The sequence below is a fragment of the Rhea americana genome, unplaced genomic scaffold, assembly GCF_003343005.1.
Source record: "Rhea americana isolate MKP2758 unplaced genomic scaffold, rheAme1 scaffold_37, whole genome shotgun sequence".
In the NCBI taxonomy this organism is placed as follows: Eukaryota; Metazoa; Chordata; class Aves; order Rheiformes; family Rheidae; genus Rhea; species Rhea americana.
In genome coordinates, this window is record NW_028186501.1 from 6551379 (window position 1) to 6572587 (window position 21209).

A 21209-nucleotide genomic window follows, 5' to 3' on the forward strand; every position below is an offset into this window, starting at 1 on the left:
AGAGGCGCTTTTTGAATGACCAGAAACAGAATATTAATCATCCAGATGTTTAATTTTGAAAATTTAAATGCCTTTAGGTTTAAGCCACCTCTAGTGCTAGGATCATGGAGGAGTGAACAGTTATGAAGGTAATATGTCCAAATTCTATTTTATTGCCTGAGACCTTGGAGGTTCTTGTCACRTTTTCTCTGCTACGTTAAAGAAGAAACATCCACGATGCAGTAAACCAATTGTCTGGCTTACTTCGAAAATGACATGACAAGCTAATTCATAATCCTGAAGGGTGAGACTAAAAGGGGATCTGAATCAAGATAAGCAGTTCTGCATACACTGAATTTGCTAKAAGCTCTCCAGTGGTGTGACAGCTGAAGACCACTCTGTGCTGTTAGATTCCACAGTGGTAGATTCCTCTGAGACTTTTTGTAGTGAAGTTTCCTAACAGTATTCAAATGCAAGTCCACAAGCCCCTTCAGGTTTTCTGAACAGATACAGGCATCTTTTTGGAACACCACAGATACTTACCAAATATTTGGCTTCACAGTTCAGCATTAAAACGTCTGTTATAAAATAGCCACATGATGGCAGCAAGGTGTCAGAAGGGAAGCAGGACAGCACAGCCTCRCTGAGAAATGTGAAGCAGGAGTATTTGAAGTCTCCAGTCTTATTATTTTACTGTTCTGGTCATTTAAAGGAGGAAGTAAATATGAAATTAATGCAGAGCTCAAGGGAATTTAGCTCATGTGACCATGCACTCCTAAAGAGCTCTATCCCCATCTCGCCCCCATCATAAGTAGGATTGTGTTAAAATATCCTTTCCTGTCAGTTGCTCATAGGGCCTTTTGCTTTTAGGTCCTTGTTTAGTTCAAACCCTATACTAGGAAACAAAAATTATTACAAATTATGCTGAATATCCAGTACAGACTTAACAAACACACAAATTCATTCTCTTTGAAGGTCTCTTCAGTGAATCAGATAGTGTAGGGAGACTAAATAATCTGCTGCCATTCGTTGTTCAAAGACCACCAGTCAAGTGGCCACTACGACGGTATTTCTGAAGTGCTGTAATTTTTTGCACTCATGTATCCTGTACTTCCATGTCCTTTTTGTGCCACAGTAGTGGCAGTGGTACAGCCTGGCCAGTGCAGTATTTTAAATTTGCATGGTGTAAGGAGAAATTTAATGACTAGGCTAACTGTTAAAGATAACCAGTGCTGTAGCAGAGCTTATTTAGGGATGAGGAAAATGCATTTGCATTCTAGGTGAAGCCAATTCTCTTCAGTCCCTCCATGAGACATKGTTGTTGGGAAAGGATATAATCCCCAAAGGTATTCAAAGGAGAACAAATTCATGGGGTATTTGGGTAAGGTCTTAACTGCAGTCTGTGGGTCAGCAGGCTTTGAAGATTATCCAGTTAAGTGGAATATCACTGGGAAAAGAACTGGCTCCAACAAATCACTTCTTTCAAATCTGACCTCAAGGAGGAATGTTTTCAATGATGGAAGAGCTATTTTGTTGGAATCCACTCCCAGGATAAAACTTATCTGACTAGATAAGCTATTGACTAGAGAGGAGAATGTAGCAGTGGAAATCAGTCTTCTCAGAGAACGTCGATTCTAGCCCAGAGAACAGTTAAGAGTGATGGGGCAACTGGAACAGCAAAACGTTGTGGTTTTCCTCTTCTCCACACCCACCATTTTGACTTGTTCACAATAATCTGAGTTTAACAATAATCTGGATTTACAATCCTCACCAAACCCACATTGTGTGTTTACTTCCTTTACTCTGCATTCCTGAGGAGGTGAACTGTGTTGTTTATAGAATTTCTCCTTTATCGTTGGAATAAAAGAAGAAATGAAGAATGTAGGTCTGTTGGGATGGATGATTTGTTGCTTCCCAAGATGAGTTCCTTTATAAGGAATATAAAGAGATTTCTTAGAAGATCAAGTGYAGTAGCAACACTAATTATGGATGGTGGGAAAAAGAGGATGACATTGCACTGGAAGAGTTCGTTGACATTAATACATTGAATTTGGTCCCTGTGAGATTTACATCAGCTGAAGAGACTAATATTTAGTGTTCAGAAAAATTGTGAGGAATTTCTACACAGAATGTTTTGTAACAGCAGCAAAAAATAACGCACTAAGGAGTGCTTATGTGAATGGTTCTTTCCAGGCCTTTGGTCTGGATCTCTAGACAGCATTAAGTTAAAAGTGTTTGTTCTCGCTCCCTCCAGCTGACTGATCCATAGTAGGACTACATAGACACCTCATCTTTGGTCACAAGTGCKAGCTTGGCTTTTTGATTTTTGCAGCTAATTATTATTTGGGCTTTTGCCAAGTTAGTGTTTTTATGTATGTGTCAATATATATATGTCTGTTATTTATTTGTTTGGGGTGCACTCCTACGTGCTTACAAAGAGTGCTCAGGAAATTCAGTTTTCCCCAACAAATTAGTTTTATTGCTTGTTTGCAAGCAGATGTCTTCACTAAGTCATCTACCCCAAGAAACTGGGTCTCCCTGCATCCCCCGAGCCATGGTGCTCAGATGTCTTGAATGATGGCTTATTGTCGCTAATGCATAAAAAGGAGGTTGATTGCTCCTACTATTAATATACAAAGAAAAGTGCTTAGCACAGATCTAGTTGGTTTCAAGTAGATTTGTAACTTGCTCAGTGCTCAAAAACCTATTTGATAGTAGAGTCCAAGATCTTCCAGTGTGGTCATGCCTTCCTTYCTTTACCGAGTGCTTCTGCTGTTTCTGCTGCGGAGCAAGGCCTCTTCATCCCATTGCAATTCTCTGACTCGTGGTGTGAGCAGAAGCACGTGGCCTGATGCTTCTCCTATAAAAACAGGAGGCTCTTGGCCGAGGTGTTTAGGCTCCCTCTATGGCCATTRGAGGTAAAGCATCCCTTTAAGACGCTCTCTTAGAAATCTAAGAGAAATGCAATGAATTGCCTCAGGAGATGCTAGCTGTTCTTCAGGGTCTATTAGAGGAATATATACAACTGCTAAGGTGAATCCCACCATTGCTGTCAGAACTCAGTTCTGTGGGAGGCAGATTATTTTCACTGACCTGTGTTTCTTGGTGTATAAGAGGTGTTGCGAACTGCTATAGCTACTGAATGTGAGCTCTGGACTACGAAAGTGTGTCCAGTATAGATGCCAAAGCCTTTTTGTCCTATTCCAAGTAGACAACAGGGCCTCAGGACCTCTGAATCATAGAATCATTTGGGTTAGAAGGGACATTAGGAAGTCATCTAGTCTGTCCTCCTGCTCAGAACAGTGTAAACACTGAATTCAGGCAAGGTTGCTTAGGGCTTTGTGCAGTCAGGTCTTGAAAATTTGCAGCGGCAGGGATTCTGCAGGCTCTCTGGGCATCTTCTTTTAATGCTTAATTGTCCTCATAGTGAAAACTTTTTCCTTTGCTCAGCCCATACTTCCCCTGTTTCAATTTGCTACCTGACCCTTTCTTCACACTAGTTCAAAACCCACTGCAACTACAAAAGAGGCAGTAAGAATTTGCCCTCAGTGAGTAACACAGGCCCTAGTGAAAGTACATGGAGGTAAATGGAGTGACCCTGGCTACTTCCTTGGAGCTTCCCTATGCAGCACCTTGTCAGCATGTCTCCTTACTGAAATACAAAACCATGTTTCTCCTAGTAGAACAGTAAGAATAAATTCCTTCTACTGGGCATCTTAAACTCAAAGAATTCCAGGATAACCAGCCACTGCTGAGTAATCTAATCCATTTTGCTTCTCTAGTCCTTCTTAATTATCTCTGTTGTTTCAGTTTACTTCTGCACTGAGAATAGAAGTATCAACATCAAGCAAGAACACTGCCCATCTAGTGAAGAGGCAGTCAAAAAACAAGACTATTTTTAATATTGTGCAACACTGATGTATGTCTGACAAGTAGCAGAGAATGASAGTCCTGGAAGGTGTAAAGGGAAGATCGGGATAGGCCTAGTGAAGAGAGAAAACACAGCTCTCTCAGCACAATTCTTTTTTCTGAAGACCTTCTGTCCTTATTCCAGGTACCACTCTGGGGGATGGTGTTCTTCCTTGATCATCAACAACTCTGCAAACACATCAGCAGAAGCTTTAAGTGAAACAGGAGAAGGTTTAGGTAATATGGGCTCTTTTTACTTAAGGTATTTGCTGTCTGACAGAGTGTGAGCTATGTTTACTTTCCTGCCCCCCCMAAAAAAAAGAAAGAAAGAAAGAAAGAAAAAGCGTGAGCCATGAAACAATTTGGATATTCTAATCTAATTGACTTCTCTTATTAAGCCAGAAATGGAATAAATTGTTTTGCTTTCTATCAAATATTTAACTCTATAGCAGTCCAAATTCAGCTATTAGTAAGTCGCCAGCCATTACTTTTTTTATCTACATTCAATACCTGTCTTTGTCAAATTTATCATGTACCTACTTCTGTGAAAACTAGTTTCCTGTTAGTCCAATACTGTTTCCTTGTCTAAATTTCAGATAGTTTAGAAAAAAAATTCAAAGAATCAGGTGAAGCCACTGAGAACAGGAGTTTGTGAAACATACTAACTCCACAGGGGCACTTTGTCAAGGAACCTTGTAAAGCCTATGTGATTATTACATGCATTCACAGATAGTTCTTAAAACTGCTGCTGTCACTCTTCCCACATACACAAAATTTGCAGAGTCTTGCCCTCATCCCACCCAACAGCTCCACATCACTGTGTTGCACAATGCAAATATGCCAGAACTGTGTATGTAAGTTTACCTATGAATCAGAGTTAGCGAGTTCTGTGGTGTTATGTATATTGATTGCATAAACAGTAATTCATTTCTATTTTAAGCTCATCTGTGGAATGCTTTTCAGCTTAGAGAGAGCTGAGATATGCACTTTTTGGAAGAYTGTGATGTGTCCTTCCATTGATATAGTTATAACCAGCTTCATCATGGCTGCACAGTTAGTTACTTCTGGTGACAAAATCTGGAGAGTATAAGTGATGAGAAGGGTAAGTCACTGACACAGAACAGTCTGGATTACTTGAGAAACTTCCTGGAAGCAAAGGGAGTGTTTTAACACAACCAAAAAAAAAAAAAATTTATGTCTGAGAGTGAGAGATTGATGTCACCTACTAAGGATTGGTGACTTCGTGCCTTTAAAGAAAAAGATGTGGAAGTCATTATAGGTAATATCTGCTGCATATGAGTTCCCAACTGAATGATTTTTTTTCCAAAGACCTAAAACAAGATCTCTGTGTACAGAGAATAAATAGGATGAGGGACAGAGAAGAGATTCTGCCTTCTATGTGAGTATAACTGCCATCAAGATATTTTATTCAGATGTATTGTCTGCAACACAAGAGTGTTGTTAAAAAGCTGGAGAGGAGGAGAGCTGCAGGAAAGACTAAAGCTGTAGGAAAGTGCTTTACTGGAGAAGAACATAATTGACTGAGCTTCTAGAGCCTGACCAAAAAAAAAAAAAAAAAAAAAAAAAAAAAGTGAAATGTTATAGGATACAGTTCTTCAATTTGGCAGTGGCATAGAAATACACAGTAGCGGAAAGGTGAACCAAGACCAAATCAAGCTATAGAGAAAGTGCAAAATTATACTGCCAAGGCTAATTAACCCTCTATCCAACATAGCAAGAGCAGTAATAGATTCTCCATTCGGGCAAATCCGAAAATTCAAGAGTGACTTCACTTTCTAAAAAATGATTCCTTATAAGGTGTAGCTGTTGTTTGTTTTGACTCAGMGTTCAGGGCAGTCCTGTGGCAGTACTAGGCCACCATTAGGTCGCCTTCTGCCCAACAGATCCTTTGGGATGAACATGGGGGCTTCTAAAACAATCATTTAGGTACATAGCCAGATAGAATCATAACAACTACTGACAGGAAAAGATGAAAATGTCCTACACGTGAGTACATTCCAAGATTATCTCACAGTCTCATTTATGAAAAAAGAAACAAGATGGAGTAATAAGTGCTTGATGTTGCCCTAGTGAAATAAAAGGTGAATGAAGGTGCTACCAGCAATCTCAGATTATGTTTTGGTGATTTTGAGGTTTTCTTTGTCTTATTCCATTTTCCTCCCCCACTCATAAGGCAGATCAGAAATGTGTGACTTTATTTGAAATTAGAAAGCTGCAAGTATTTCTGTCCTGAGAAAATATTCCCAAATTACTGGAAAACAAGAGTAAATAAGGGAAGGCCTGTTGGAGTCTAGTTCAGATTACAGAACAGACATGCTGAGTAGCCAGTTCATGTGTCTTACAGACATCAGTCTGTGTTTTACAGACACCTCCTTTTCTTGAACAATACTCTGCTTTGAGTGAGCAACATTGCTTTAACAAAAAGACAGCCACCACATGTAACTGCTGTGAGGCAGAACATGTTAAGGCAAGGACAGACTAGAACAGATTCCTAAATGGTGCATCATCTGATGCAAGACTAGAGGCAGAATACTTGGGGATTTTTCTGAAAGTTAAAAGAGAGAGTTTGCAAAGCTACCTAAGTCGTATCAGGGCACTAGGACTCAGTAGGATCCTCTTCTCTCTTACATTGATCGAACTTTTTGTACTGGAGGAGCTGGAGGTATGACGTGCTCCCACCTGCCGTATATCTCAATGAAGAACTTGTCAGAGAGAGGTTGAGGAGAAAAAGGAGCCGGGGCTTCCATAACAAGGGAGGTGAGCAGAATTGCCTTGGCAGTGGTCCAGTCCTCAAAGGCCATCTCAGGGACATTGGGCTAAATTTCTTATTTGTGCTTTTGGAGCATAAACTAGCTGAGACTGTTTGCAGTAGAATTAACTGTACTTAGGAAGCTGAACACCTGACAGATGGATGCTCCAGCCCCAAGTTAAAACTTTATAGTACCCATGTTCTAGCAAGAAGAGGAGAAATAAGCTCACAAAGGCATTCTAAATTGATAAGGAACCATCTCTGCGGCAGAGTAGGAGTGGGAATAAGGAGCCTGCAAAGAATAGGGAAAAGACTAAGCTGGGTCATGGAAGGGCAAGTAGAAATTGCTAAATGTCAAAGAATGTTAAAACTTCCAAAAGAAAATAAAGCAAGTAGCAAAAGTTTCTTCAGCCCTAAAACCAAAAATATGAACTACAAGAAGTGGGGGCTCCTTATGGAGAGGGTAGGACATAAAAGTTTAAAGTTGATACACATCTTTGAGTCAAAATGCATATGTTGTCCTGCTAAGCACATGCACAGCAGTATGTGTTGGACRAAGGGGTTGAGCAGAAGGGAGATCATGAAGGGCAGTGTGAGCATGTGTTGATGCTACAGGCCTGACAACTCTAGATTTGACTGTTCAAATTGAAAGCAGAAACTGAGTTTTGCTTAGGAAAAACTAATTTAGCAAGAATAACAAGCTGCTTCTGTCACATCTCAGTATTATTTTTTATTTAAAGAATAAAGTGCATATTTAGGGTTACACTTAAGGCTTGTTGATGGGCAGCATTCAGCTTTTCAGAGTAATCTCACAAAATGAATTCGAGTTGCCTGCATACATGTAGTGTTTAAACCTGCTCCTGTAGAGAGCTGTTAATTTATGACAGGCTACATTCACTTTTGGTGCATCGGTCAGCTATGTAAAGTAGGTTATTCTTCATTTACAAGTTTTCTTGTGCTGTCACTCATAGTAGTTTTATCCTGATTTAATTCTTCTGACAGCAAATGAGTTATTCTCCATCTGCATCATGGCAATGGGAGGGAGGAAGCAGAATCATACCTTTAAACTACTTAAATTCTTCCAGTGTCAGTTGGGAGGAATTTTAGGCATGTTTATGTCTAACTACCCATCTTCCCTAATAATGGTTGGCCAATTTCAGTCAAATTTGACAGAGAGGTTAATGTCTCACAGACACTTGATTCCCACAGGTTTTCAGAAAATAGGTGGCTAGATAAAGGAAAATACCCTCTTTTGCTGCCCTCATTGAAGGATAAACTGCTTACCATGTTAGAAACAGCAAATTCATATGCAAGCGACCTAAGGTTTCCAAGGTATCTGAATCACTTCATTCTTTGCTCTCTTCTGGAAGTAAGGTATTAATGTGGAATGACATGACGCTCTGAGCTACCCTGTGGGTTATTCCAAATCTGATCTATGACAGCAGGTGGATGCAGTGCATTTAAAACTTAGCAAATGAGAAACCTTTTTTAGCAGGCTCACAGTTAATTTTAATGTAAACAAGTCAGCAATTTGAAGTGTCATTCTCCAGAGATCAGTGCTGGGGCCAGTAGAGTTTAATGTCATCAATGATGCAGGTGATGGCATGGATGCACCTTCATCAGCTCTGCTGATTACACCAGACTGGGTGGAGCAGTCAATACTCAGAGATTTCTTAGCTATATGAGCCTAGATTGCATTTGCTTTTGTCTCTTTACTCATCCACTGCAAAAGCTGCCTAGTGCTTTAAAATTGAATTATGGTTGCGTAGCGAAGGAGGCAAGTTGTTGCAGGATCTCTGCCTCACATGTTGCAGAAGTTGGAAGGTAGCCAAAGATCCAAGGGAAAGACAGAAAGAAGAAGATGTTTTGTGTGTAGGCAGTGGAATCATGATGAGTGTTTTAATCATTGCTTATGCTACGTTATTCCTAATTGGTGTTGCTCAAGGCATGTATTAAAAAACTTTCAAGCCCTGTCACCTATTGCAGGGTCTTTATTTTGTGGATGGATGATTTCAGACATCCAGAGCATTGAGAAGTATCTCTGTAATCAGTGGACTGTCTCCACTGAACACAGAAAATGCTATAAAAATGCTGAGTAGTCTGAAAAAAAATCAGTCCCAAATATATGACAGTGTGAAAACAAAATGGTTTTGTCATGGGCACTTTCAGCTTGAAACCATTTTGTTTTAGTTCCTCTCTGAAAGGATATATGTAATGTTACCTGTGTGCTTCTGGAAGGAGGGGTGGGGAAGGGATTTTTACCAGTTGTATTCAAATCTTAAAACTACAGAAAAGCCCCTGAGGATATGACTTCTGTGAAGTTAGAGGATGTGAAGAGGGCATAGCTTAGAAACTGCAGGTTGGATGAGCAACACAAAGTAGAAATATTAACTAGATGGTGCTTGCTGAAGCGATTAGTATTTTCCACTTTTTATAAAGAAGCTGGGTGTGTAATTACAAATGATGTGTATGTGAAGGCCACAGCAGCACTGCAATAGCAAACCGTTTTAAGTTTTATGGTTTTGCTGTGAAGCATTGCAGCACAATGTGAGAAGGATTTTAATAGGTTATTCAGAAATGCAACAAAAAAGATACGCAAGTTATTGTTCTGTGTAAAGGTTTATATGAGAAGACTTTTGGTGCTGGTGACAGGACTTAATTTTATGTCTCCTTATAGTTAATGCGGCAGAGTTCTCAGTATCCACCCTGATTTTTTACAGTTTACCCACAAGATGCAATCCAAAGCTAAGAGTGAAAGCCAGGTTTGCTACCATCCAAATGGTACAGTTTCTTTTTTCTTTTTTTCTTCTGCTGACAGTGTGGCGATTGTTCTCTTATGGATCAAAAAAAGAATATGTTGACTTATTACTACTATCTGAAGTAAGGAATGAAATAAAGCTAATAAAGACTTTGAATATCTGGGCAATATAGACCCCTCAAGGCAGTAAAGAGAAGGGGGCCTCCACCTGCAAACTTAACTCGGTGCCATGTGTAAAAGAGCTTGGTTTTGCTTTTAGTTTTTCTTGACATTTACAAAAGTGCTGGACTTCCTTAAAATGTAGCCACATCTGAGATAAAAGGTGGTGTCTCATTAATTTAGAATATACTAAAAAAAGAGAAAGCTCTACCTTTTTCTCTTTCTGACTGCTATTAGATCTTTAGTATACACATCAAGCAAATAGCTACTGGATTTTTGCCCCAAGCATTTCTGAAGAATAAAACTGTCTCTTTAAAAGATTCAGGAGATGTTCCAGGAGGTAGTCTTGTCATAAATGATGGATTCTCACTGAACTTTCATGCTGGAAAGACTTTTAATGATTTCAGTTTTCTTGTTGTTTTTGAAGTGTGACATGTAAGAGTCAAATGGGAGAGTCTTGAATGAGAATGGTCTGCAGTCCACGAAGGATCACAATTTTATATTAATAAAGGCACAGTACTGTTCCAACAAGGCTTCGGTCTAGCCAGAGTAAGGCAGAGAAACTCAGCTCTGTTTACATAGATAAATGCAGCAGTAACTGTAGATGCCCARGTCCAAAATCACACTTCCCTGTGCTGTTGACTTCTAACCCCGGACACATGCACAGCCCATGCTTGTTCATTTTTCTTATATCTAAGTTCTCCTTCTGAGTGGGACTCTGAAGCTCATAAAGAAGATATCCTTCATCCAGGCTTGGCCAGGGCTTCACTTGATAAGCTTTCTCACAGCCTGTGTGACATGCTCCATGAAAATTTAGCAACCGTTTTCTTAGAAAAACTGATCAAAAGATTAATAGGTGGCACCTTGTATTGCAGAGTCAAAACTCAGAGTGCTTATCTGAGACACGAGAACTTGATGGTATTGTTTACCTGGACAGAATTGGAGTCACAGCTTCAAACTACCAGGAGGCAGCAGGGGTAGACCGTTCTGCAAGGGAAAGGAGTCAGGAGTCGAGATTGATGGCAAGGCAGGGCAGTGTCCTCACTGGCAAGTGTCACAGTCCCTCCATAAGAAGGGCAGAGCAGGCTTGATGGTGGTAACCATGGTCAGCCAGCAGTGCATTGATTGTCAGATAAGTCTGCAGCAACGAGGCCAGTAAGCCAGGATATCAAATCAGCAAGTCAGGATCAGAAGGGTACATGGCAGAGCTCAGTGTATGTGTGGATGAGGGCCTCAAGCACAGATGCAGCTTCCAAAAGAAGCGGGGGGGGGGGGGGGGGGGGGGCACCCAGCAAGACTTCTCACAGTTCCTTTCTGTGCAGCTCTTTTCACAGCACTTTGATCCAAGGTTATGTGGCTGTGTCCCTTCAGAGATGGCCTTGAACACAAGCAGCCAAAACCCTGGAGAAGAGAAAGGTTGCAAGGCGTGTTGCTGCAGGGTCCTGACAGCATCTCAGACATGCTAGGGATGAGATTTTCCTGGAAGTAAAATACTTCATTGATATATAGCCTAGTACTCGATCTTTTTCTGGAGCAAGGACCACTCTGTGCTATGTCGGTTTACCTCCACTGGTTGAGTGAAAACTGCAACCATCTCTATGAAGCTGGATAAAAATGTTGATGCAATAATAGATCTACCAATTTGGCAGTCACTGGCTTTCTGGAAATCCTGACACCTATGTCAAGTGGCTATTGCAGGAAGACTCTTTGTCACAAATGCAACAATATAGAGTAGATCTACATATGCATACTAGCTCCCCAGGTATTGGCCAGCATGTGGGCAGTTGTTGCAGAAAACTGAGTATGGAATAAATTCACTCTGAACGGTTTCTCCGTAGTTCCTYGGGGTGAAGAAGCCTATGGTGGCTTTCACCATCTGTCTGGGCTTTTCCAAGCAACTCTGGAGTTTGCCTGGTGACCTGRATAATCTAGACAGAGACGGCTTCTGCTTTCAACTTTGGGTGCAATGCACTATAGAGATGCGTTATTACAGGGCCCTCTGGATCGGATTTGATACTAAATAAATTCAGACCTGAAATTAAGATGTTATGAAATTAGCTGGTGTGGAGGACAGCTATCTTAAAGTTTCTAAGCTTAATTTCCCTAGCTAACAACACTGGTTTGGTGCATACAGGCACCCACCGTATGTTTTGGCAGCAGAACATGATCACTGACTGCACGTATAGGAATGGACATCCCGTATTTGTTGACCAGAATCTAGACCCATGTCTTTATCTTGCATGGTAGTGGGAACACTGAGGGGAAATGTGAATAAACAATTCATGCTTTTCTAACTTTGACTTTGTAGACTGTAGCTATTTCTTCCTGTCAAGACCAAACCGTGAGTAAGATGAGAGGGAAAAACTGGGAGGAATTATTTTGTGGAGAAGCCTTAGTTGAGACCTGTAACTTGTTAGGATTTAGACGGGAACTGGGCACTGTAGCAGACAACACTTACGGTTATAAACACTGGTACATTAAAAAAGTTGGGGAAAAGGTAGTAAACTTGTGATTTCAGGTCTTAAATCAGTATTGCCAAGTAAAGGAATAGGATGAAAATGTAATGAGGGTAGAATATACCACATTTGCCATTCACTTGTACCTTCCTCAAAAGCACCCAAGGCTGGTAATTTCAAAGAAAAAGAACACTAGATTAAGGGATCCTGAATCTGAAGATGTAGGACAATATTTTTGTATATATGAGCTTAATTCTTCTGATTGACCTGCAAAATTGCTTCTTGTTCCCAGGGATAATTAAAGTTGTATGGGACTCCATACAAAAGCATGTCATCATTGATTTCTCTTTGCTTTAGAGCTTAGAATTCTTACTTTACTGCATTCCAGATACTCTCTGAATGTTAGAGGTACTTAGGTTTTTGGCTCAACAAGACTGATATTTAAGTAAGGCTAATCATGTAAGCAATTCAATTAAAAATAGTTTTAGAAACTCCTAATCTACATGCAAACTTCGTGTTTTCAGTTATTTATTCTCAACCCCACAATCTTTCAATGTCTGTTGCCTTATGAATGAATTACTTGAACAATGAGATGACTAAATGCCTGTCCTACACACAAGAAACTCTGAAAACAGTTGTATGCAAAGTATTGCCAATATGCAAGCTAAATTAACTGGAAAAAAATAATGTCTTCCTTAATTTCACTATGATCTGGTAGTATTTTGATTGACAATGCTTTTAGTTAAGACAGACACGTGAATTTAGCTTGGCAGGGTCATTTTAGAACATGGCAAATCTCAAAGACCAAGGATGACTTGAAGATTGGGTTGTGACAAGACCTTTAGAGGCCTTGGAGCAGTCTGCTCTTTCCAGTATCCTAGCACAGAAGTTGGCTGCAGATGTTGAAGTCAGGCATTACAGTTAAATGTGAGACTTTAGCAAACATTTAATAGCAGCTTCTGGCTTTCTGCACAGGCTCAGCCATCCCATTTTGGCTCTGTGTGACTTTATGGCGTTCCACTGTATGGTAAATACAGGCTTCCCTAACATTAATGACTGTTTACAGGATTACAGGATGCTGACAGTCCTTCAGGTTTCTRACAAAGTCACTGTGTATTTGTTGTATTAGAGGCACTCAGAGCCTTGCTCAGATTTCTCTTCTGGCTAACACCCATGTTCATTCAGCAAAATGGAAACAAGTTRACAGTTCCTAACAGTTATCCAGTTCCTAATGTTCTGTGAGGGTGCTCACTGAATAGCTAGCTCTCTTTGTCATTTTACTATCTCGTCTACCTAAATAACACTCTCCTAAATATTCRTAAGTCTTTGTCTGTATGCACATTTGCATTTGGTGAAGTAGCCTACAGTTCCCATGTGCAATCAGGCCTTCCAAAGGGAACTCAAAGGGGCAAGAGAGAACAGGACTTTTATTCAAGGGTGTGTTGAAGTGCCTGGTGTGAACATGGAAGCGGAGGGAGCTTTGGAAGGGTGTGTTTGGATGAGGGGAGCCAACCAGCCCTGGGAGCATGGGGAGTGGCTGRGAGTGGGGCTGTACAACAGACAGGCTGACATGGTTCACCCTCTGCCTAGACAGAGTGCTGCAAAGCTTGGACTAGTGAATCTCAGTGCTGAACGTGCATCTAGCAGTGCTGATGGCTCCACAGACTGGCTCCATCAAAAAGGAGACACAACCTTTTCCAGCCTTTCTACAGCTTTTCACTTGGGAAGAGATCAGAATCCACAATGGCCAAGGTCAGGAACAATGGCTGGTGATTGACAGGAAGGTTTACAATGTCAGCGAGTTTTCCAAACGGCACCCTGGAGGAAGCCGAGTTATTAGCCACTATGCTGGGCAAGATGCAACGGTAAGATCTGGAAAGTCAGTTGAGGGAGGTGTATCAGGGTAGAACTATATGGTGGGACTCCAGCAGAGAGAACTTGTGGTGTCTGGCACTCTAGTTAGCCAGATAASGTAATGAATGGGTCTGTGCTGTCTCTAATAATGCCCTTTGGGATACCCCTGAGGTCAGACTTACCTGCTATGCAAACCGTAAAGCTCTGTTTAGGTTCATTACACCCTGATATAAGCAGACCGTATCCATGCAGGTTGTCTTGCCACCAGGCATGATCAGGCCTGCAGTCTTCCAGATGCCTGAAAAGTGTGTGCATTGCAGATGGGAGAAAGGGAAGAGGTAAAAAGTGGTACACTTCATGTGAACTGCCACTGTAAGGCTGCTCTTTCAGAGTGACGTCAGTGCTGTCAGTGACAAGGAAAAGGTAACCAAAAATAGAGCRAGGGGGTGGGTAAGGAGAAGGTAATAGCCAAACATAAAGCGAAAGTAATTTTTGGGGCAGTGGAGCAAGAGGAGGAGTTTATCAAGAGAAGAACACTGTTTTGTACAGATGAGTGAAGGAGAAGACAGTCAAGCAAAGAGGTTATTTCAACAGAGGGAGAAGTAGAAAATTACTGGAGAAGTAACAGAGATAGCAGGGATGACATTTGGCTACAGGAGATGAGGAAAAAATCTGCAAATAGTCATTATTCAAAAGCAACATTTTTTGATGTAGAAAGTTTCTTTAAAATAATTTGTTGTTTGTTGATAGAAATAATACATTTTAAGCAGATCTCACAGACTATTCACTGAAAGTTGTTATTGAATTTTCAGTCAGAAATATGTGCATTTGAAACCTGCATGATGAGGGCATAAACATGTAACATGGGAGATCCTGGTTTAATTCTTGTCTTGATTAAATTTTTGACTTTAAGAAAGCTGCTTATCTGGTTCTAATCCTCAGTTTTCATTATGTAAAATGGAATAGCACTTTTTAACTAATGGACCACAATGGATCAGATAGGTTATTTTCACATTTCATTTCTCTCATCCTGCTCTGTATTCTGAGATGTATACACTTCATAGAAAAGCAGGACTGGAAGGTGTCTCAAAAGATCATCTCTGCGCGCCTTTGCATAAAGCCATGATCCAAGACTTTTTTTCTGAATATTCTTGGCTTCCTTTATGTGCATTAATTTGCAAATATAGACAATATGCATTGCAGAACATTACACTGATATGAGAGGTTTGATGCTTTGCAGATGACAGTCTTTAAAGTTAATCCCTCAGATGGTGATAATCAGGGTATAAGAGAGGAGAGAAAAAAGAGCAGGTTGCAGGACTGAAAAGCTTGCTTTTCTCTGACAAAGGTCTCTGATGCTGAGACGGTAGATAGGAAATTCTGGGTAAAAGGATTCTGGCTCTTGCCTTTATGCTGCAGTATAGATAACTGTAGCTTGATTCAATCTTAAAATTCCTGGGAAGAGGGAGAGTCCTAAAAATCTATAAAAATCTATACAATGAGGGGAACAGAATCATAACGGAAAGGTACTCATAGTCTTCCAGCTCGGGACAGAGTTTCTAATTTTTCATTGTGACAAGCTGCCTTAGTTGATATCTGTCGAAAGCCCATCTGCCCAAAAAGTCACTCTTCTCTGACTTCTTCTAGAGTCAGAGTACTCAGGTACTCAGAGATGGGTCTTCCCTGAACTGGAGTGCCAGACTGTGCAGGGAATATAGTTAGCCTCTTCACCTTCCTTCTGGAAAATTCACTGAGCAGATGGGCTAAGCAAGAGCTTTGGTTTTTCTGTCTCCTCTCTTCCACAGTTCAACTCTCCTTTCAAAACTGGTACTTTAAATGACAGATGAGTAGAMAGATCTGTTTGTGTCACTAGCGTTACGTAGATCCCCAGAATATCAATCAATCCTAAAACTTTGAGGGAACTGTAAGAGATACCCTGCTATGTTAGTCATGCTGTACCTGGAGCTTCAGCCCACATTTCCTTTGGCCCTAAGGTAATAAAAGTTCATCACTGTTTTCTCCTAAGCATGTCAAAGAGACACCTCATTCACAGACCTGTTTTCCTACTCCTGGGTCCTATCCATAGGGCAGGACTGTTGGCTGGAGCCTTCTAAGGAAGGACTGTGCTGAATCAAACAGATGCAAAGACCTGTTTCCCTCTGCAAAGAGCTTTTCATCAAATACTTTCAAGTTTATTACCAGCCTCGCCCAGGTGCTTTTATGACATCTGGTTTCTTGAAACGTCTCCAGCTTCACTGAGCTACCTCCAGCTGATGGCAAAGAACTACATGAGCAATTAGAAGAAACAAAACTTTAAAAATTTCTGGACCAAAGGAATTGGGATCACGTATTGTATCAATGACCTGGAAAATGTAGGGGCTGGGCATCTGGCGTTTGGACACAGCCCCTTTCTTACACCATTCCTTTGTGTATTTCTCAGGATGCCTTTGTAGCATTTCACAATGATAAGACTCTGGTGAAAAAATACTTGAAATCTCTGCTAATTGGGGAGTTGGCACCAGACCAACCCAGCTCTGAGTCTAATAAAAAAGTGAGTATCCTAGAATCCAGCTGTGGGAATGGAGTGGGGTTCAGTGTGGGAGGAGAGCAAAGTAGAAGGGCTCACAGATCTAATTTCTGAAACAGCATGTCTGACACTGTGCCATAGGCTAAGTGATGGGGAGGCTACTGGCAGTAGTCATGCATAAAAATATGTGTTGTCACAGAACAGCTAAAACTACCTGGGTTGAGGAATAAACCTCAAAGTCTATTCAGGTTTTCTCAGTGTGATGTCTCAGTGCAAAGGATGCTAGCACCTTGTTTTCCAGTTTCAGAGCTAAACAAGATCTGTTGATGTTGCGCTCTTTTTGCACAGAGACCCTTCTGATGGAAGGTTTACAGAGTATCTCCATCAATGTCCATGGCTTCTCTGGGATTCCTGGATCTGCTCTGTTACATTCTCAAAGTAGACAGTGTATTAATACTCACTTTACTCACAGAAATCACTTTTAGAGGATTTTCGTGAGCTGCGCTGCAATATTGAGAAGATGGGACTTCTGAAGCCAAATTACATCTTTTTCTTCCTGGTTTTTCTTCACCTCCTGATATTTGATGCTGCATCCTGGCTCATAGTCTGGTACTTTGGGATATCCTTAGTGCCTTTCTCTGTTGGCATTGCAGTCTTCACCATGGCTCAGGTAAACTGCTGACACYCATTCAACAACACAGACATGTTTGGTGCTCCCACGTGGAAAGTATTAATGAAATGTTCCTTATCATTGCTTTACTGCCTTCTCTCAGATCCTTGTAACCTGGTTGAAGACAACAAGCGTGTTCTCCATCACAATTTCCATTGCCTCTAGGAAGTCTAGTTTTGCTGACAACCTGCTTGCTATGGTTGGAGGAGTGCTGGGAATTAGAGGCGGCAGTTTCATAATATGGGAAGTGTTGATCTAATCACTTACCCCAGTCAAAAGTGGGAATATCTCATTCTGAACTCCACTTTTGGCTCCAAGTTCTTTCTGTTTACTTCCTGATGGCTCTGTTGCTTGTTGAGTCCTTTATAAGCCAATTCTTCTCACTAATCCTAAATAGTTTTCTTTTGGATTAGTAAACCAAATCAGTTCATAGAAGGGCATGATAAATGTCAAGGTCACTGCAGGAAAGGAGGAAAGAGGGGTTGGAGAGTGAGGGGAGAAAGAAAGCAGGACTTTCTTTGTGGTGTTGAAACCCCAGGTTTGCTCAGTCATCTAGTAAACCAGTGCAGAATAACTTATTTTTGCTATCATCAGTTCCCTTTGTCTAAGGCAGATATTCCAAAAGGAGCTTTTTTGGTATTCCTGTAGGAATAGGAAACACAATTAAACTCTGGATTTGGAAATTTTTGCACTTCYTAGCTGATAACTTTGAAATTATATATTTGCAAGTGAGAGCAATAGAATTCTGTGCTGTAACAGTGAAATTACATGTAATGATGTGTTGCTTACTCTATTACTGCTACAATAAAAACAATATCTGGCATTGAGCAGCTTTACTGGACAGTAGCCAGAGGGGRAGCTGTCAGCATTGAGCCTAGAGTAGAGCAGGGGATGTTTCCTTTGAAACAGAAGGGAAATGCACTCACACTATGAAGGCTCAGAGGTTCCCGGGGAAAATAAATGTAACGGCTGTGATTCTGTTTTCTCAATGATCCTTTTGTTTTCCAGATGCAGATGAGCTGGTTCCAACATGATTTAGGACACTGCTCTGTCTTCAGGAAGCCCAGATGGAATCGATTGCTGCATATCATTGTGATGAATGTTCTGAAGGTAGTTGGCACACTCTGGGGATATTCTGACCAGAGCAATGCATGAGAGTGTTGGTAGATTCAGTCATCATCATCTGTGGGGAGATCTGTTGTTAGTAAGTGGATAAATAGTGATGTAGTTCTTGACATTGTTCTAATTTCAATCCTTGGTCTTTGGTTTGTTCTGCAGGGGTTACCTGTGAGTTGGTGGAATCACCTTCACAACCAGCACCATGCCAAACCCAACTGCTTCCGCAAAGACCCTGATCTCAACATGCACCCTCTCCTGCTCAGCTTGGGGAAGACACTCTCTGTGGAGGTGAGTATAAGGATATCTGGAGAAACAGAGAGACAGTAGGCTAAAAGGTTTTACAGCCAGAAAGTTGTCGCATGGGTGTAATAATCTAGTTTGYGCCTTCCTGCATAAACTCATACTAATTTCCAAAATGCACTAAGATCTGAGAATSTCATGGACCAACTGTTCACTCTGCGAGTTCTGAGTCTTTCTGAAATGCTCCCATAAGTAGAGCTCAGGTTGAAGACATTATGCTGAGGTCCATTTCAAGGTATTTGTCTTAAGCACCTTATTATCATGATTCATCGGCACCAAGTCCTGAGAAGCAAAGTCTTAAAATAAGCACGTACGTTCCCTGTGTTGCTAGAAGAGCATGATAAGCACCTCGAAGGCCTTCAGAAAATGAATGAGCCCACTTGCACTAATGTTAGATGTCATTAGTGATATGGTAGACAATGATGTAACTAGATGTTTCCTCTGAGTCCTTTTGGCTGTGGGAGTTGTTTGGTAGCTAAATCCTTCAGGAGCRATATAGTTGTTATGTGCAAAACACAAATGTAGCAAGTTTGTTTCTTAAGCATCTATTTTTTGTCTTTCACAAAAATAAAAACCATGGGCACAGACTCCTGAATCKCTATGATTTGAGACACCATTAGAATAGGTGAGGTTTTCTTTTGCCTTCTCTTTCCACAGCAATTTTTTTGAGCTGTTTACTCATAGAATGATTAGGTGACCTCTTATTTAGCAAGCAGGCTCTTCAAATAACGTCTCTCCCCTTTAGGCCAGTAATTAGGAAAGAAATTACAACTCTRAAAAGCATGTGGGAATTTCCAGCTCTGCTCTCTCAGAAAGATTCCTATAAAGAGAGTTTACACAAAGTGCTTATTCACAGGGAACTGCTAGCTGCAATTGGGAAGGTTTTAATCAGTGATCTTCCAAACACTCTCTCACTGCTATACATTAGTATAAGCACATAGTATCTGAGGTAGAGTGACTGTCTCTATGTTAGACTGGGCTGGATAGAGGTGACAGTGTAGGAGATGAGTTCTTATCTCTTTTAGTGTTTTACAAGAAAGGAGTCAGATGTACTGTGTATGGTCAAAGTGGATTTCAGAGGTTTCATTTCAGTCCAGTTCACATGTTTCATTTTGATCTTGATCCAGTGAGGACATCCTTGAGGTGTTCAATTTTTATTTTATTTTTTTTCAGTAGTAGGGAAGCCTGGCATTTTCTGCTGTACCTCCTTATTATTTTTTTTCCTTTTAAGAATCAGAAGCACTTGGAGATGAGATTTAGGAATCCTTTTGTGCAATTAGTGAAAAAGTAAACTGTTAGGCAAGAAACTTATTTGTGCTCATTGCAAGTGTTCTATCTCTTTGCTGCTGTTTCAGGTATTTCAAAGCAAAGTATTTGACAAAACAGAAAAGGAGATGTCTTTATATAACATTTACTCTTTTGATCCTGCAGAAATGATTTACAGTCTTTACAGGATAGCCTCCAAATGCTTACATCATTTCTGATCACTRTTTCCTCTATTATTCAGAAACTTGAAATATCTATAGCCCATATCCCATCTGATACAGAAATTTAGATGTAGTTTTCATAGCAAATATATCTCCACATTCTGCATTTATCAGGCACTGCCCTGYCCATCTCTCTCTCTCTTAATTTCCATCTTAATAAACTTTTCCTCCGTGAATACCTATAGTATCAGCACTCCATGGTGAGTATGTAGAATCAATTAGACTAGATTTTCATTACCTTATGGAAACTCCCCCCTGCATGCTCAAATGCCTTCTGAGCATTTTTGTTATTTTTGATCATTTTTGTAGTGAACCTAAGTTGAATTTTTCAACTTTCCTAAAAGAATTACTCTGTTCTSGCCTTTGCATATGTTGATAACTAAATATGGAAGCTCAAATCAATTCTCCCTTGCTTTGGAAGTCCAGCACCTGCTTTTCAAGAAGAGAAGTTGAGTAAGAGATATAAGAGGGATAGGTYTTGGTGTGTTCTTTGGACAGGAGTAAGAAACACGTTATGAAGGGTCTCAGTTCTCCAGTTGGTGCATTACAATTTCCTTCTATTTTTCAGCTTGGGAAGAAGAAGAAGAAGTTCATGCCTTATAATTATCAGCATAAATATTTCTGCTGTGAGTATTGCCCCTTCCTTGCAGTGCTGTGTGAACCCCACCCAGTAATCACTACTACATTGCCTCCCCAAGATAATGGTTTTCAAGATAATCCCATTGATGTCACAGCCTCAGGGGCAATCACAGCATTAAGGAAATTTAATGTGAAGAAGAATTGCCTCATATATCTCTCTCAGGATTATGTGATGTTAGGCACTAGACAGACGTGAATCAAGTGCCAAGAAGAAAAAGGTGGAAGGAAATGAAGAAATGAGGGGTGCTGAGATGAAAAGAGGAACTGTTTATGTGGACACATGGAAGATAGTGTAGGTGGAATTTAGTGTAAATGGAAGAGGGCWATTTTTGTTTGGCCCTTCTGCTGAAATGAGGAACCTTTCAGCAGGACTGTTTTTCCCTCCTGATATTCTGTAAGATTTATGATGCAGTGAAATTATGAATGTCTCTCTGTTCTCACTCTTTCCTTCAGTATTGGCCCCAGCTGCACTTGTATCCTTCTTCCAGGTGTCTATATTCTACTTCATGATCAAGAGGAAGAAGTGGTTGGTAAGTAAGAAGCTGGTAAGTTGCACTATTTTGGAATCTTTGCAAAAATGTT

The 21209-nt window shown here is 40.5% G+C and overlaps 1 protein-coding gene across 1 annotated transcript in view; it reads left to right on the forward strand.

The window, feature by feature from the left end:
- Positions 1–13625: 13625 nt before the first annotated feature.
- The window catches only part of LOC146591578 (acyl-CoA (8-3)-desaturase-like), a 10149-nt gene continuing 2565 nt past the window's right edge, over positions 13626–21209 (forward strand). Inside the window, exons 1-7 of the mRNA XM_085312658.1 lie at positions 13626–13896; positions 16326–16436; positions 16885–17082; positions 18091–18192; positions 18361–18489; positions 20557–20614; positions 21081–21157. Of these exons, the coding sequence (XP_085168784.1) occupies positions 13684–13896; positions 16326–16436; positions 16885–17082; positions 18091–18192; positions 18361–18489; positions 20557–20614; positions 21081–21157 (888 nt within the window). The 5' untranslated portion in view covers positions 13626–13683. The remainder of the gene's footprint in view (positions 13897–16325; positions 16437–16884; positions 17083–18090; positions 18193–18360; positions 18490–20556; positions 20615–21080; positions 21158–21209) is intronic.